Below are 17,204 nucleotides of genomic sequence, written 5' to 3' on the forward strand. Positions count from 1 at the left end.
ATTAAATGGTTGATGGAGGGGTAAAATCAGGGTGGCATGGGCCCCCATACTAGGGGGTTGGGGATCTGGGCCGATTGCCCAGCATCTCTGTAATCCAGGGGTGGAGGCCACGGCCCCATCCACCCCTTCCATGCCAAAAGCTGCATGGACTGGTGGGCAGATACCAGTGGGGTTCTGCCCAGCTGCTAGCTCTTCCGCTGGGTAGGCAGTCAGCTGCTGGGACAAGGGACCTACAATCGCCTCTCCCGCTAATGCTGGCTTGTCCTAGGTAGTGGGCACGACCATCTCCACCCCCAGTGCTGTTGGCTGCTGCTGGGACAAGGGACCTACTATCGCCTCTCCTGGTAACGCTGGCTGGTGCTGGGTAGTGGGCACGACCATCTCCACCCCCAGTGCTGTTGGCTGCTGCTGGGATGAGGGACCTACAATCGCCTCTCCTGGTACCTCTGGCTGGTCCTGGGTAGTGGGCACGACCCTCTCCACCCCCAGTGCTGTTGGCTGCTGCTGGGACGAGGGACCTACAATCGCCTCTCCCTGTACCGCTGGCTGGTCCTGGGTAGTGGGCACGACCATCTCCACCCCCAGTGCTGTTGGCTGCTGCTGGGGCGAGGGACCTACAATCGCCTCTCCCAGTAATGCTGGCTGATCCTGGGTAGTGGGCATGACCATCTCCACCCCCAGTGCTGTGGGCTGCAGCTGGACCAATTCTAGGAGGTGTTGGTAGTCCTGTTCCAACCCCCACTCGATCATAACAAGGTAGATGAGGTCTAGTCTCAGCTCCAACAACAACTGGGCTGGTAGCATCCTTCTCCGGTAATAATAAATAGCCCAGAACCGTGAAATTGCAGGACTGCCAAAATCATCATCCTCCTCCATGACCTTCCACAACAGGCCTGGGCCATCATAGCCCCCCCCCCCCCCCTGGTTGAATGCCTTCTGCCAACCAAGGGTCTCGTTGGACTGCGTACCACCATAGTGCCCGGTACGAGTCGTCCAGCATAATTTCTCTCTGGACCAGGCACTCAAGGTGCCTTTCCCACTGCGTCAAGGGTTGTTCTCCCAGGATAAACATCCGCTGGCTCACCTGTTCCTGCCAGCGTTGCGCTGTACTTGGAAGCTTCTCTTTCAGCCGAAGCTGTGCTACTTCCATGGACTCCTGCCAGAGTTCTTGCATTACATTTTTTCTCCAGTTCCCCTTGTCCTTGGCTGACATATGGCCCTGTTGCTTTGCCAGTATGTCTTGTAGCCTCCGCTGGAACTCCACCACATATGGGGACACTGCCCGGGGGCTAGCTCGCTCCATCTCCTGAGTTCCTCCTTAGACCGAGATGCTGCTGGGCTCCTCACTGCATTCCTGGTTTGGGATCTATTCCGAGAAGAATCCCTCCACTTGCCACCAGTGTAACAGATCCCCAATACTTGGACCAAGTATTTCTGTCTTAGGTCCCCAGAATCTCCAGTGATGCAGTCCTGGCCCCTCAATTCCCCCCAAACATCAGCCTCCAGCTTGATGAAGGTTAAAACAAATGACACTTTATTTACCAACTCACTTGCAATATGTAAACAGTAATTAACATACCTGGCCATCTGGACAGACACAGGTGAATGAGACTGCAACATTATCATAATTAATTCAACACACAACAAACCCAAAACATAGCCGAATACACATTCCTAGACGTGTGAACACACTTCACCTCTAAACAGATGAAAGCAGGAGACATAGGCTCTCAGACAGCCCGTCTCCAATTTCAGCACACCTTATTAGAACTGTCAATACACATCCCCCCCCAGTATACCAAAGCTGAGTCTTATGTCATTAGCATCTGTTTAGTCTCTCCTGGAGTGAAGTCCTTTTGCAGCTTAGGCCCAAAGTCTGTGTCGCTTGGGGTGACAGGGATTTGAGTCCAAAGCAAAACTACTCCCATTGTCCCCCAGCATATACCCCCACACAGAGGTGCACTGCCCTACAAGCCAGGGCCCATAGTCCGTGGGCAGGAGGCTGGCCTCCACACTCCTCCAGTAACCCGTGACGAACATCCCAGCAAATGGGCGTTCGTCACAACTGTCAATGCAGTATAATAAAAAGTTGAAAATGATCAGGAGGATTTATAAAGCATTTCTAAGACATGCCAAGCCTCCACATGACAAATGTTGGTGCTGGGCCATTCACTGCGATTGGAAGCGCGCTGAGGCTGCAGTATCCATACAGACACTCTGCCCTTAGTGCAACTGTGGTACCTCATCGCCGCTGCAGCTGCAAAACAGACAGCTCAGCACTGGGATGTTTTGTATCTGTGGGGGTGGGGCCTGATGGGGATTCACACACATTAGTTGCCCATCAGGTCCACTCCCTTTGTGATTGACAGCAGGCAGTGGGTGGATTCTTAGCTTATAGACAGCCTGCAAGTAGCAACAGAACCTGCCCAGAACCTGGAGAGAGTGGAGCTAATGGGGACATAGGGGTTGATTTACTAATGACAAATAGACTGTGAACTCTGCAAAGTGCAGTTTTTCCCGGACTTATCATCGAATCATGTGCAAGCAAAAATGCTGTTTATTTTTTTTTTCCTTGCATGTGATTGGGTACTTTTTGCAAAGTGAAGCTTTACCTTACTTACTAAACTCTGGAGCAACTGCACTTGCAGAGTGCACCTGCATTTTGCAAAGTGCACAGCCTATTTGCCTTTACTAAATCAACTCCATAGTGTCTGTAGTGATTTTGAATGTGCGCAGATTAACTAGATCTTTAGCTTTCCTAGCAGAAATTACAGCATGCCTGTAGTAGCTTCTTTTTGGATACATATCCTACAGTAGAAGTAAGCATTGCAAAATAGACTTTTTTTTTTTATTCAGTCCTCAAAAGATAATGCCCACTCATGAATTTAAAAAAAAAAAATCCCCTTGTGACATTTCACACTTCAACCACTCCCACACACGATTGAAGTAGGGCAGAATTGACAGACATGCAGCCAATGGATGTGATGGGCAGGGTAAGGGCTACTTAATGAATGTTGTTCAGAGTAAAGGTTTGGCAGGTCTATGGGTGGTTCTTGCAGCTTCTAAATTAAAGAAGAATTCCAGGCATGGTGTATTTTCACATAAATACATTAGTCCAGCTTGGACCATGTATGTATGCATCATACTTGGCCGATTCCCCTGAAACCTGAAAATCACTGTAGTATATACCACTTCTCCAGTGATCTCCGATTGCTTCCAACCTGATGTAATGTGAACACAAGAGGCAAACTGCTCAGCATGGGCGCCATTCAGAGAATGCAAAGCATTCGCTGAATGAATGTAAAGCATTCTCTGATTGGATGAGGTGAGGTGGGGTAGTAATGTTCTCTACCTTGTCCAATCAGATAAGCTTTCCATTTATTCAGGAATTGCAAAGCATTCTCCGAAAGGCATATGGGCTGAGGGACCAACCTCTTGTGTTTACGATCGGACCAGCTTCTCAGCACAGGACTCGGAAGCAAGTGGAGATCACTGGAGTAGTGGTGTCTACTTCAGGGATTTGCAGCTTCCAGTGACATAGGCCAGGTATGGTATATTTAGAGTTACATTGGTGCAGACTATAAAAAAAATATAAACAAATGGTAAGAAATATCAGCGCTCAACCCTAACAGATAGCAGCTGGACACTAAAAACAGGCACAGAAACAAAACCTGGGTAGCAAAAATATAAACAGTAAACAGTGCAGCGCTCTAAAACTAATAAAACACAATGGAATAAAATCGCAGCTAAAAATCACAGATAAAACACAAAAGCAAAAGTCCATCTAAAAGAGCCAGATCAGAGGTCGGGTAAGAAGTAATAGGTGTAGTAGTCCTTATAAGGTGCAAAGATTTCTAATGAATTCCCGAGGAGCCAGGTGCAGATAGCAGAAGACACACACACTCCCTCCACCTTCCAGAGTGGCCTCTCACCTTATTAAGGTTTTACACGGGCATTGTAAACATAGACACATCACCAACTCCAACCTCTTGACAATCCTTCCGGTTATCAATGAAGGAAAACCAATCTGTAGTAAGCATGAACCTACACAGCTTCGTACTGCACACTCCTGGATGTCTCTCCGATGACAGGGTATTGAAAGGAGAAAAAAACGCCAGGATAGTGTAATACTGATTTTTAATAAGATTTAAAACTTCACAAAGTGGCCTCTTACTTGTTATAGATGGATATCAGGCATATACCAATAGAAAGACCGGGACAGCGGGACTCGCTCGGTGTCACTCGGTCTCCTCCGTGCCAGCGGGTGACGTCAGACGCTCAACTCCTCCTCCCTCCGCACGCGTATCGCCTCCGTGGGTGGAGGCTTCGTCAGCGATGAAGAGGATAGGTCCAACGTCACCTTATTAGTAAACCTCCCCTTAATCTGATTGGCCAGTCCTTCTACAACGTTCCCATGGATACCCTAATGCCGGAACTAGAGGGAAATCCCAGCTCAGACTTCAGACAATCCCGAGTATGGCTATAAACAAGATGAGAGGAAACTTAACCCCTTCTCCACCTTCGGGCAGCTTAATACGCTCCCCAAAGCCAATTATTAACAGGATCAGAATGGATAGCACTCAATTGATGTGCTTAATTAAGACTTTAAAAAGTAATAAATAATACAACAGCGTATGACGCCGTATACCCGTTGGCACGGAAGAATATATACATCATAAATATACATGTTAAGAACGATAAAAACTTTACACATGATAATACAACTACTTAGAACACTGCACATGTAGCTATATAAATAAAAATAGAAATGGACATAAAAGAATAATTTATCGATCAGAAATAAAACAATTCAAATCAAAATCCGTGTTCAGACCCCGGGGTACGGCAACCTTCATTTCGTAAATCCAAAAGGATTCCCTTTTACTTAATTGGCGAATGTAGTTGCCGCCCCTCCAGTGCTTTTTAACTTTTTCAATGCCCCAGAAATTCATATCCTTGGGGTCTTTGTTATGAAAGTTTTTGAAATGCTGGTACAGAAAATGGGGGGATTTTCCCTTTCTAATGCACCTAACATGTTCAGCAAGTCTTACTTGGAGGGCTCTTGAGGTCCTACCGACGTACTGTAGTCCACAACTACATTCGATCACATACACAACCCCAGTAGTCGCACAGGTAATAAGGTCATTGATCTTATACTCTTTACCTGTCGCCTGAGCCACGAAATCCTTCCTACGTTTCACATTCTTTTTCGCAGAACGGCACACTATGCATTTGCCACATGCATAAAAACCTTTCAGGAAAGCAAACAATTTATTATGTGCCTCCACTGGGGGATCTACTACTCCTGGGGCTAAAATATTCCTCAAGGTAGGTGCCCGTTTATAAACAAAACGTGGTCTGGCTGGGAGATGGTCACATAGTACTCGGTCTTGCATCAAAATGGGCCAATGTTTGTTAAAAATACTTTCAATTTTTTTGTATTGAATATTGTAATCTAAAACAATCCTTACATCACCTTTTGGTGCTTCTCGTTTGGGGCCACTAGTTAACAGCGTATTACGGTCAATCTCTTTGACACTTGAGAGGTCCTTAGATAGTCTCTCTTTATTGTAGCCTTTCTGTAAAAACCTTTCAGATAAGACATTGGCCTGTTCCATATAGTCAACTTCTGAGGAACAATTGCGTCTTAGCCTGACAAACTGTCCTTTCGGAATGTTACAGAGCCAAGAGGCATGATGGCAGCTGTCGAGAGGGATGTATGCATTTCTGTCAGTTGGTTTGAAGTGGTTACTAGTCATGAACCCTCTGGTTCCCTTTGAGATGACCAGATCCAGAAAAACTACACTGGTAGTACTAGTGGTCCATGTGAGTGGAAATGGACCACCTTGAGACATTTATGAGTAAATTAAATGATAATAACAAAAACATAGTACTCACATGGACCACTAGTACTACCAGTGTAGTTTTTCTGGATCTGGTCATCTCAAAGGGAACCAGAGGGTTCATGACTAGTAACCACTTCAAACCAACTGACAGAAATGCATACATCCCTCTCGACAGCTGCCATCATGCCTCTTGGCTCTGTAACATTCCGAAAGGACAGTTTGTCAGGCTAAGACGCAATTGTTCCTCAGAAGTTGACTATATGGAACAGGCCAATGTCTTATCTGAAAGGTTTTTACAGAAAGGCTACAATAAAGAGAGACTATCTAAGGACCTCTCAAGTGTCAAAGAGATTGACCGTAATACGCTGTTAACTAGTGGCCCCAAACGAGAAGCACCAAAAGGTGATGTAAGGATTGTTTTAGATTACAATATTCAATACAAAAAAATTGAAAGTATTTTTAACAAACATTGGCCCATTTTGATGCAAGACCGAGTACTATGTGACCATCTCCCAGCCAGACCACGTTTTGTTTATAAACGGGCACCTACCTTGAGGAATATTTTAGCCCCAGGAGTAGTAGATCCCCCAGTGGAGGCACATAATAAATTGTTTGCTTTCCTGAAAGGTTTTTATGCATGTGGCAAATGCATAGTGTGCCGTTCTGCGAAAAAGAATGTGAAACGTAGGAAGGATTTCGTGGCTCAGGCGACAGGTAAAGAGTATAAGATCAATGACCTTATTACCTGTGCGACTACTGGGGTTGTGTATGTGATCGAATGTAGTTGTGGACTACAGTACGTCGGTAGGACCTCAAGAGCCCTCCAAGTAAGACTTGCTGAACATGTTAGGTGCATTAGAAAGGGAAAATCCCCCCATTTTCTGTACCAGCATTTCAAAAACTTTCATAACAAAGACCCCAAGGATATGAATTTCTGGGGCATTGAAAAAGTTAAAAAGCACTGGAGGGGCGGCAACTACATTCGCCAATTAAGTAAAAGGGAATCCTTTTGGATTTACGAAATGAAGGTTGCCGTACCCCGGGGTCTGAACACGGATTTTGATTTGAATTGTTTTATTTCTGATCGATAAATTATTCTTTTATGTCCATTTCTATTTTTATTTATATAGCTACATGTGCAGTGTTCTAAGTAGTTGTATTATCATGTGTAAAGTTTTTATCGTTCTTAACATGTATATTTATGATGTATATATTCTTCCGTGCCAACGGGTATACGGCGTCATACGCTGTTGTATTATTTATTACTTTTTAAAGTCTTAATTAAGCACATCAATTGAGTGCTATCCATTCTGATCCTGTTAATAATTGGCTTTGGGGAGCGTATTAAGCTGCCCGAAGGTGGAGAAGGGGTTAAGTTTCCTCTCATCTTGTTTATAGCCATACTCGGGATTGTCTGAAGTCTGAGCTGGGATTTCCCTCTAGTTCCGGCATTAGGGTATCCATGGGAACGTTGTAGAAGGACTGGCCAATCAGATTAAGGGGAGGTTTACTAATAAGGTGACGTTGGACCTATCCTCTTCATCGCTGACGAAGCCTCCACCCACGGAGGCGATACGCGTGCGGAGGGAGGAGGAGTTGAGCGTCTGACGTCACCCGCTGGCACGGAGGAGACCGAGTGACACCGAGCGAGTCCCGCTGTCCCGGTCTTTCTATTGGTATATGCCTGATATCCATCTATAACAAGTAAGAGGCCACTTTGTGAAGTTTTAAATCTTATTAAAAATCAGTATTACACTATCCTGGCGTTTTTTTCTCCTTTCAATACCCTGTCATCGGAGAGACATCCAGGAGTGTGCAGTACGAAGCTGTGTAGGTTCATGCTTACTACAGATTGGTTTTCCTTCATTGATAACCGGAAGGATTGTCAAGAGGTTGGAGTTGGTGATGTGTCTATGTTTACAATGCCCGTGTAAAACCTTAATAAGGTGAGAGGCCACTCTGGAAGGTGGAGGGAGTGTGTGTGTCTTCTGCTATCTGCACCTGGCTCCTCGGGAATTCATTAGAAATCTTTGCACCTTATAAGGACTACTACACCTATTACTTCTTACCCGACCTCTGATCTGGCTCTTTTAGATGGACTTTTGCTTTTGTGTTTTATCTGTGATTTTTAGCTGCGATTTTATTCCATTGTGTTTTATTAGTTTTAGAGCGCTGCACTGTTTACTGTTTATATAAAAAAAATATACCTGCCTTAATATGCCTGGATTTTATCTTTAACTAGTACTAAAACAAAATTGTGCAGGAAAATGAATCTAGTATGGGCCAGCACAAGGGGGGCCTGGCTGTGGATGGGAAAAAAGAAAAGGTAAAGTTGGAATTCAGCTTTAACCACTTAAGCCCCGGAAGATTTTACCCCCTTCCTGACCAGGGGGTATTTTGCGATTCGGCACTGCGTGACTTTAACGGACAATTGCGCAGTCGTGCGATGCTGTACCTAAAAGATTTTGACGTCCTTTTTTACCCACAAACAGAGCTTTATTTTGGTGGTATTTGATCACCTGTGCGATTTTTTGATCATGCGCTATAAACAAAAAAAGAGCGTCAATTTTGCAAAAATAACAATATTTTTCAAATTTTTTTATATGCAATTCCCAAAAAAAAAAATGTAAAAATCGAAATTTTTTAACATTTTCGGCCAATTTGTTTTATGCTACATATGTTTGGTAAAAAAAATCGCAAAAAGCGTATTTTGATTGGTTTGCGCAAAAGTTATCGCGTTTACTAACAAAGGGAAAGATTTTTGTAATTTTTGTTGTTTTTTTTTTTTAACGCGTAATGGCGGCGATCTGCAATTTTTTTTTGCGGTACTGCGACATTGGGGAGGACAGATTGGACCCTTGACTGACATTTTTGACACTTTTGGGGTTACCAGTGACATTACTGCAGTAATCAGTGCTATAAATATGCACTGTTACTGTAAAATGACACTGGTAGTGAAGGGGTTAACTTTATTTGAGAGGGAGGGGCTGTGTGTGTCCCTAGGGGCGTGATTCTAACTGTGATTGGCTGTGGCTTGAGGTGTAGGAACAATGATCAATCGTCCTACATAGTAGAACCGTATGATCACTGTTTCTACACAGGGGAGAATGACAGGCGGCTTGTTTACACTAGCCGCCTGCCTTTCTCCCGCTGTCACGGACGGTCGTGAGTGAGCGGCGGACATCAGGTCCGCCGCTCACACGCGCGGGGGGGTCCGTGACCGCGCGGGAGCGCGCCTCTGGTGGCGCGCGCTCGCTCCCCAGAGCCGCACAAGCTAGTGACGTACCGGTATGTCACTTTGCCTGTGAGGGGCTGACCGCCGCAGTATATGTACTTGCGGCGGTCGGCAAGTGGTTAAGGAAAATGTAACTATCTTTTCCTATGCAGGCTATTAATTAGTAGACTCTATAGTACAATGGTAGTTGTTTATAGAAACCAGACAGCAACACATATCCATTATGCATTCAGTTTTTTTTATTTTTTTTTCGCATTTATATTAAATTAAAATGGTTAAGTGCCATGGTTATGTGCCTTTACATGCAGCCCTAAGTACGTGGACTATACAGTTGTATACAGTAGGATCTAAAATAAAAATGCTAGTATCCTACCAATGTGCTCATCCTAATAAAAGAAAAAAACAACAACATATGACAGCAAAAAACTGAAGTGGAAGATTCATTTCTTGTATATTTGATAAAAGATAAACAACACATCTGTTACCATGTTCCCTTTTGTAATTTATGCCTATTGAATGTGTTTTCATATTTTTTAAGACTTTCAGAATTTCCTCAGAACCCAGATGGGCAATACCACTACTGTAAATATTATTATTAGCACCGTGGATTATCTTCTCCGTCTCCAGGTAATTAAAGAATGTTTTTTTCTTTTTTTTTAAGTTCAATCATTTTTATTGGTTTTCAAGAATTAAAGCATGTTTTTTATGTTGTGTTTTGATACTTTATTTTGTTCATCAGGCAGCCTCTCTAGGAACATGGCATTATTCGGAGCCCAATAGTCAGAAACAAAGTCTTTCATATAGTCCATGACACAAAAAATATTCACTACACAAAAAACAACAATGAAAGAGAAGAAAAATCTCTGTTAAATTTGCTTTTCTTTAGCATGTTTAATCAGCAGGTTTTTTGTGGTTTGGCCTCAGCTCATACAAGGGGAATGTGATTCCTCATATAATGCATGGGGATATTCATCTGCCGCTGTTTAGCATTGGTAATATGATATTAATTTGCTTGACTGTGCTGCCTCTTGTAATAGATAAAATATGATTCAGTAAAGGTAATATAGAAAACGAATGCAGCAGTTAATTTTCTAGAAAGGGAAGTCGAACAGAATAATTTGTATTGAAGGGCTACATAAAAACTTCAGAACAGCATACAAAACCTAAAGAAATCCCACTTTCTATACTTATAATTATGATTTAAATTGTTAATGTGTTCGTAAGATCAAGTCTGGAGCAAAGAAAACTGGAGAAATGACCCATAGCAACTAATCAGATCCCTTGTTTGCTTTAAAAGATGAAAACTTAATTGTTGCTATGGTAACTGTTCCACTTGTAGGTCTGATTTACTCCTTTGCTTTTCAAAACCACACTTTCTTTTAATGCATACGTTGAATTTGCATTAGAACACACCTTAGACTAGATGTGAACCCTAACGAAATGACATTTAGATTCTACAACATAGTGTCGTGTTTTTTTCTGTTTTCACCAATCTTCCACCTTTTTTGCATCTCAGTGCACTTTACTAGCAGCTGCATGTCAGTACACAGGGAGAGCTTCCAGATGGGGACAGTGTAGAAACATTGCTGCATAAGGGTCCTTTAGCACAAGCGTTCAGTCTGGATCTGTGTATCAGTTTGTAAACAGACATACGTTTTGTTTACATCCACATTCTATGCTTTCAGGAAAAAAAAAAAAAAAAAACAGAAAAAGCCTGTGTCCTGTTCTGTATTTGCAGACAGAAACAGGTGTAAAAGGATGTTTTATGTTTTTCTTTTGAACATATACAATGAATGTTAAGTCTGTTATGCGTACATACATTTTTATACAAAAAGCATATTTTTTTTGTTTATACCTTTCTCATCTATGACTATTTTCTTTAACACTTAAAAAACAGACATCCAAAAAATGTGTGCAAAAGCGGATGTAAACTGATGTAAACTTAACTGAAGGTAGATGAGCAAACCAATGTAACCTGAATCAGTATTCATCAGTTTTTTCTTCTTGGCACAAGACATGACTGAACTGATAATGTCCATGTAAGGACCTTATGATCATTGGCATGGCCATTTATGGGGGATAAAGCCAAAAAGGCTGTTGACTTTGCAAGGGAATTGTTACAGGGCTTATGGAATGAGATGAAGTTCTGTTAAATCCCATCAATGATGTGCAGGCAAAATTACTGTTCTTGTCCATGCACATTATTGGGTGTTCTTTGCAAACTGAATTTCCACCACATTCACTAAGCTAAGGAAAAATTCCCTTTGTAACAGGGTGACTGCAGGTAAGCAATTGGCAGACAGGGACAGGAAGCGTCTGAATAACGACCTCCATAGCATGAATATTAGGTATGAATAAAAAAAAAAAGCTTTACATCTACTTTATTGATCATATTATCCACAAAGATGATAAAGGGGCATTACTCAGATTTGCTTTCTCTTGTTCTTATCACTCAGTCCCAATGTCAATGATATGGAAAACTTTAACAGCTCTCTGAAAGCTATCTGAATATTCACTTTTTCACTGGGTATCACTAAAGAATATTCAGGTTAAGACTTCTCTGCCTGTGGTCCAGATTTCAAGGTCTATATACTACCAGAATCAGCTTTGATTGGGTCTCTACTATAGTAACCCAGAAGCAATGACATCACTTCCGGTTTTCCTGGCTGTCAACGGCGTCATTTTTTAAAAACCGAAAGTATTTATAAACGCTGATCTTGGCGTTTTGAATGCTTTCAAGTGCAAATGAGGGATTTGGGGTTTTATTGACCTTGGATCCCTCCATAAACAGTACCTGTCACGTGCCTATTGCTGTCACAAGGATGTTTACATTCCTTGTGACAGCAATAAAAGTGATAAAAAAATGAAAGCCACAGTGTAAAAACAAATAAAATAAATAATAATAATAATAATAAAAAAATTAAAGTGCCCCCATCCCCCCGTTCTAGCACGCAAAGGCGAACACGTGTGTCTATACCGCACAAACGCACACAGCAATTGTCCTACACATGTGGGGTATCACCACAAACGTCAGATCCAGGGCAGTAATTCCAGCACTAGACCTCCTCTGTAGATATACAGTGGTAACCTGTAAAGGCTTTGAAAGTGTCGCATATGGATAGTACAATTTACAAAGGTTGTTGCCACTGTGCGGGCATGCGCTATTTTAAGGCTTGACATGTTTGGTATCTATTTATTCGGTGTGACATCATTTTCATATTTTACAAAAAAATTGGGTTATGTATTAAGTTTTTTTGCATTCAAATTTAAAAAGTGTATTTTTTCCCAAAAATTGCATTTGAAAAATCTCTGCGCAAATATCGTGTGATATAAAAATTGCAAAGCCCACCAATTTATACTCTGGGGGATCTAAATAATTTTCTACCAAACAAAAAACCTGATTAAAGTGGTTAAGTATGTATTTTTCTGATGTGGTCATCATTATCATGGAATACTTCTGCGTTGTCTTTTAAGATGATACATTAGATTGTATTAGCTTAAAAAAACAGACTTTGTTTTATATATGATAGTATGTGAGGTTATTATACAAGGTCATTTTTACAGAGCATGCATTTAGCAGTAGGTTTGTATAGCTGATTGTAAAGTTGTGGGGGCGTAACATTATTTTATCCTGTTAGATAACCCCTGGAAAGATATAATTAAATGATACTCTTGGGGTGCAAACCCAGTAACTGTAAAGATCTGTTCATTCCAGACCACAACTAATGTGATTCTTCTGCAGGAATCTATCAGTGACTTCTACTGGTATTACTCAGGGAAAGATGTGATTGATGAATCTGGACAGCACAACTTTTCCAAGTCTCTGTCTGTTACCAAACAAATATTCAACTCGCTCACAGAATACATTCAGGTAACAATTGTTTTACAAATTGTTTGTGTTTCAATTTGTTTCACTTCAGAAACTTTATAGGTAAAATTCATTATGCTCAATGACTTCTATAACAGAGAACCTAAATTGAGTCAAATATGTTTAGGAGGCTGTGAACTGCCAGAGTGTACAACATACTATATATACCATTTGTTTGTTTCAGTTGCAACTACTTTATATTTTTCTAAATATATTTTATTAAAATTGTATTGACATTAAATATATTAAAAATGTTTTGAAATTGAGGATTACTTTTGCACTATAATAGAGGCAAATTAAATTACTTTTAATGTAAACATTTTTTTTTCACTTGTATAGGTTCACCAGTTATTTAAAAAAAAAAAAAAAAAAAATTATTTTTTTATTTTCAATCTTCAAATTCATTTTCATCATTGATCTGTTTCACCAGACTGTAGATCACCACTTTTTTTTACTAATAAATTGGAAAATGATGAGCAAGAAAAGACCGGATCTTGTTTTGCACCTTCTTTGTAAATAGGCACCTCACTATTATAGAGCTTCCTTAAACCTTTGGTTTCCAACGACAAACCTGGCCTTTGATAGTGGTAATTTAATGCCCCAAGCACCTGAACTGAACAAATAATCACATCAGCTGATATATAATCAAGAGTAAATTTAACATGCGATTTTGTTTAACTACAGGAGTTTCTTTGACAGTGTAAAGTACAGCCCTGTGGCCAAATTCAGTTTGTATCACTGTAAAATGCCATAAAATGCACCTTTTAACAAAGCTAACATAAAGTTACATCTTATATAATGTTGTCAGCTCTGATTCCCCTTGTAAAGGCATTCTGCACAGTACAATGGATTACCCCAATATAGAATGTGATACGATTCACTCACTTATGCATACCAATTTAGCTTTCCATGCATATTTAATGGAAAGTCATGTGGATTTGGAGCTTGAGTTGTATCTGCAGTTTTAGTTTATAATTATCAAGGAATTCTAAAGCATATATGTATGGAAAACTTTCAGCTTGTATATCCAGCAGTAAAAAAACAGAAACAATTGATTATTGGGATTTTAAATTAACAAAATAAAGGAAGACTAAAACAAAAATAAACATAAGCAATGCGTTGACACTTTGGGGTGACTTTACTAAAGGCAAATAGACTGTGCACTCTGCAAGCCCAGTTGCTCCAGTACTTAGTAAATGAGGGAAAGCCTATCTGACTTCCATTATCCAATGATGTGCAAGCAAAAATTCTGTTTTTCATTTACCTTGCATGCAATTGGGTATTCTTTGCAAAGTGAAGCGTCACCACATTTGCTAAGCTCTGGAGCAACTGCACTTGCAGAGTGCATGGTCTATTTGCCTTTACTAAATCAACCCCTTTGCTTCAAAGACAAGCTATGATACATGGTAATATAATTCACCCTAAATATGTCTATTCTAAATACTGCATTAAAATAACACTTCAAAAACTACATAAGTGATTTTTAAAGCATAGTGATGTAAAAATGACATGTACATAGTTGCAGAAGCATTACATATTTATAAAGTAGTTAATTTGACATTCACCAAACATTCACTACAGACAAATCCTGTTATGAGAGGCTAGTGGATTACCTCACTCATCTGCTGCTTATCTTTTGATGTTTTTATCTGTTTTGATATATTTTTTCAATAAAGTGGTTCTTCAGTCAGTTCAGCCATCCAGACTTTTCTCTCATTTATGCATCAGCTGTGTGCTAGGTCCTTTGCTGTCTGACCTGGAGCAGTGTCTCTCTTCTTGGTGCATTTGTGTTGAATGACAATGATTAATTCACCACCAATGAATGTTTGGTGAAAGTCACATCCACTGCATTTTAAATATGCCCCGTTTATATAGGGTAAACCTTCTCTTGAGCAGAGCAGATTATAGTAATTCTAAAGGTGTGTTTGTTTTTTAAAATATACATATCATCCTTAACTACACTGTGCCATAATTTTGCACAGAGCAGCCCTGATCCTCTTTTTCTTGGGTTCCCCACTGGCTCCCCCTCCCCCCTGCTGTCATAACACAATATCAACATTGAATATGTGGATGGGAAATTCAGATCATTTTTTCCATTCAACCTGCTGGTTGAGCAACAAAAAAGTTAATGCATGGCTAGCTTTATTCATGCAGTTAGCAAGCGGCTCCTGCGCACACCCTCTAAAATGATAATTATCAGTGTGCAACTTTTCAGGGAGTCTGTACAGAGCTGTATACAAGCAGAGAGACTCAGGTACCTGTAGTATTGGTTGCAGCTCCATACAAAGCCTCACACTGACATTGCAGATAGTAGAAAATTAATAAAAAAATATTTCTGGAACTGTCAGAGCTGTGAGAATAAAACATTTTTGTTCATTTATACTATAAGCAAATGACTCTAGCACTGTCAGCATGAGCTGCGACAGCTGCTGGAGTAGCCGTAAGATATTTGGATCTGGAACTGCACACAGAAAGCACACACTTTAGCCTGGTACACACGTAAAGTTTTTTTAGTTTAACCCAGCGGGACTTTACTAACACCTTTAGAGTAAGGCTGGCCATACACCATACAATTTTCTTATTCAATTTCCTTTAGATTTACCTTCAACTATGTAGTGCAAGGGCCTGCCTGATTGCATACAAATTGAAAGTGTTCAGGTTTGAACTTATATTATATGGTTTTGGTAAATCTAAAGGAAAGTTGAACAAGAAAATTGTATAGTGTATGGCCAGCCTAAGTTTAACTGAAAATGAATGCTTAGTAAACAAATAATCTGACATTTACATGGTTCGAATCTTGTCAGGTTCAGCAGAAAATCCCCTTATTTATGTTTAAACCACGAATTTTAAAGTGCTTTTAAAGACCGAATGTTTTTTTTTACCTTCACGCATTTTATAAATTTTTTTGTAAAAAACCTTCTGTGTGCACCCTCCCCCTGGCCACCCCACCAATCCTTACCTGAGCCCCCTCTGATCCAGCGATGTTCAAGATAGCCTCTTCTGTATGGGGATTTTCCTTCCTCATTGGCTGAGACAGCAGCAGAAGCCCAATGGCTCCCACTGCTGTCAATTACAGCCAGTGAGCTAATGAGGAGAAAGCAGGGGGATGGGGTCGAAGCGCAGCTCTGTGTCCTATGGATGCATAGAGCAGTGGCTCGAGAGTAAGCACATAGTGGTAATATAAAAAAGGGTAAAAGTGCCGCACTCAAATAAGTGTACCTCATAAACAAATTTACATAGGAATACATATAAAGCGTCATACATTAAAGTACAATGTGCAATAGACATTCTGTGTTCAATACATAAGTATGCTTAAAATATATGATTTCATAACCATGTAAAGAGCAAAATTACAAATGTGCAATGTGCAATAGAAACTCTCCTTCATCATCTGTGAGGAGAGTGTGCAGCTTCTTATCACAAACATTACATTGCATGTTCATGACCCCATAGAGGAGACTAAATGTGATGTTGGCAGCTATCCAGAGAATACTGTCTAACCGTGGTTATATGCCACTATGCCGCTGGCAGTAGAGTCCAGTGATTCTGGTAAGCTCTTCTGACTCTCTTTTTGGGTGGTGGTTACACCTGTCCTGGCGACCCTCCAATTGGAATATGGAATCCCCCTTCAGAAGTGGACTCTGTCTTCACTTTATATTCCTGTATTCCTGCTTTAACACACAATATCAACCTAAAATTCACATTTCTGTGGACTTATGTTGATTTCCGTATTTTTTGATTCATGTATCTATTGCACATTGCACATTTGTAATTTTTCACTTTACATGTTTATGAAATATTAAAATATTTATGAAATATTATATTTTATGCATACTTATGTATTGAACACAATATGTTTATTGCACATTGTACTTTAATGTATGACACTTTGTATGTATTCCTATGTATTTCCCCTTTTTTAGACTATCACACAATAACTGTTGTATTGTAGTGTCAGCAGCTGTTTTTTTATGACAGTAGTGCAGAAATTTATATACAATTCTGTAAGCACATAGTGGTGCCCCAGGGCAAGCGGCTTTCTCTGTGGGAACTGCTCGAGGTGGAGGAGTCTGGATTGCCGGCGGGAGACCCGAAAAGAAGAGGACCGGGACTGCTCTGTGCAAAACCACTGCACAGAGCAGGTAAGTATAACATTATTGTTATTTAAAAAAAAATGAAGCTTTAATATCACTTTAAATTTACCATGTAAATTGTATTTACTGTTTGCCTAGCATTTCCATGTAATGTGCCACTT

General features: G+C 40.6%; 1 protein-coding gene across 7 annotated transcripts in view; it reads left to right on the forward strand.

Moving 5' to 3' along the window:
* Positions 1-17,204, forward strand: part of LOC309569543 (ryanodine receptor 3) — a 1,308,933-nt gene that overhangs the window by 1,139,479 nt on the left and 152,250 nt on the right. For all 7 annotated transcript variants that reach the window (XM_082275412.1, XM_082275411.1, XM_082275414.1 and 4 more), the window contains 2 exons: positions 9,620-9,708; positions 12,824-12,952. In XM_082275412.1, the coding sequence (XP_082131538.1) occupies positions 9,620-9,708; positions 12,824-12,952 (218 nt within the window). The remainder of the gene's footprint in view (positions 1-9,619; positions 9,709-12,823; positions 12,953-17,204) is intronic.

This window comes from Pelophylax lessonae (genome assembly GCF_965119305.1).
Source record: "Pelophylax lessonae genome assembly, chromosome: 13".
Taxonomy (NCBI): Eukaryota; Metazoa; Chordata; class Amphibia; order Anura; family Ranidae; genus Pelophylax; species Pelophylax lessonae.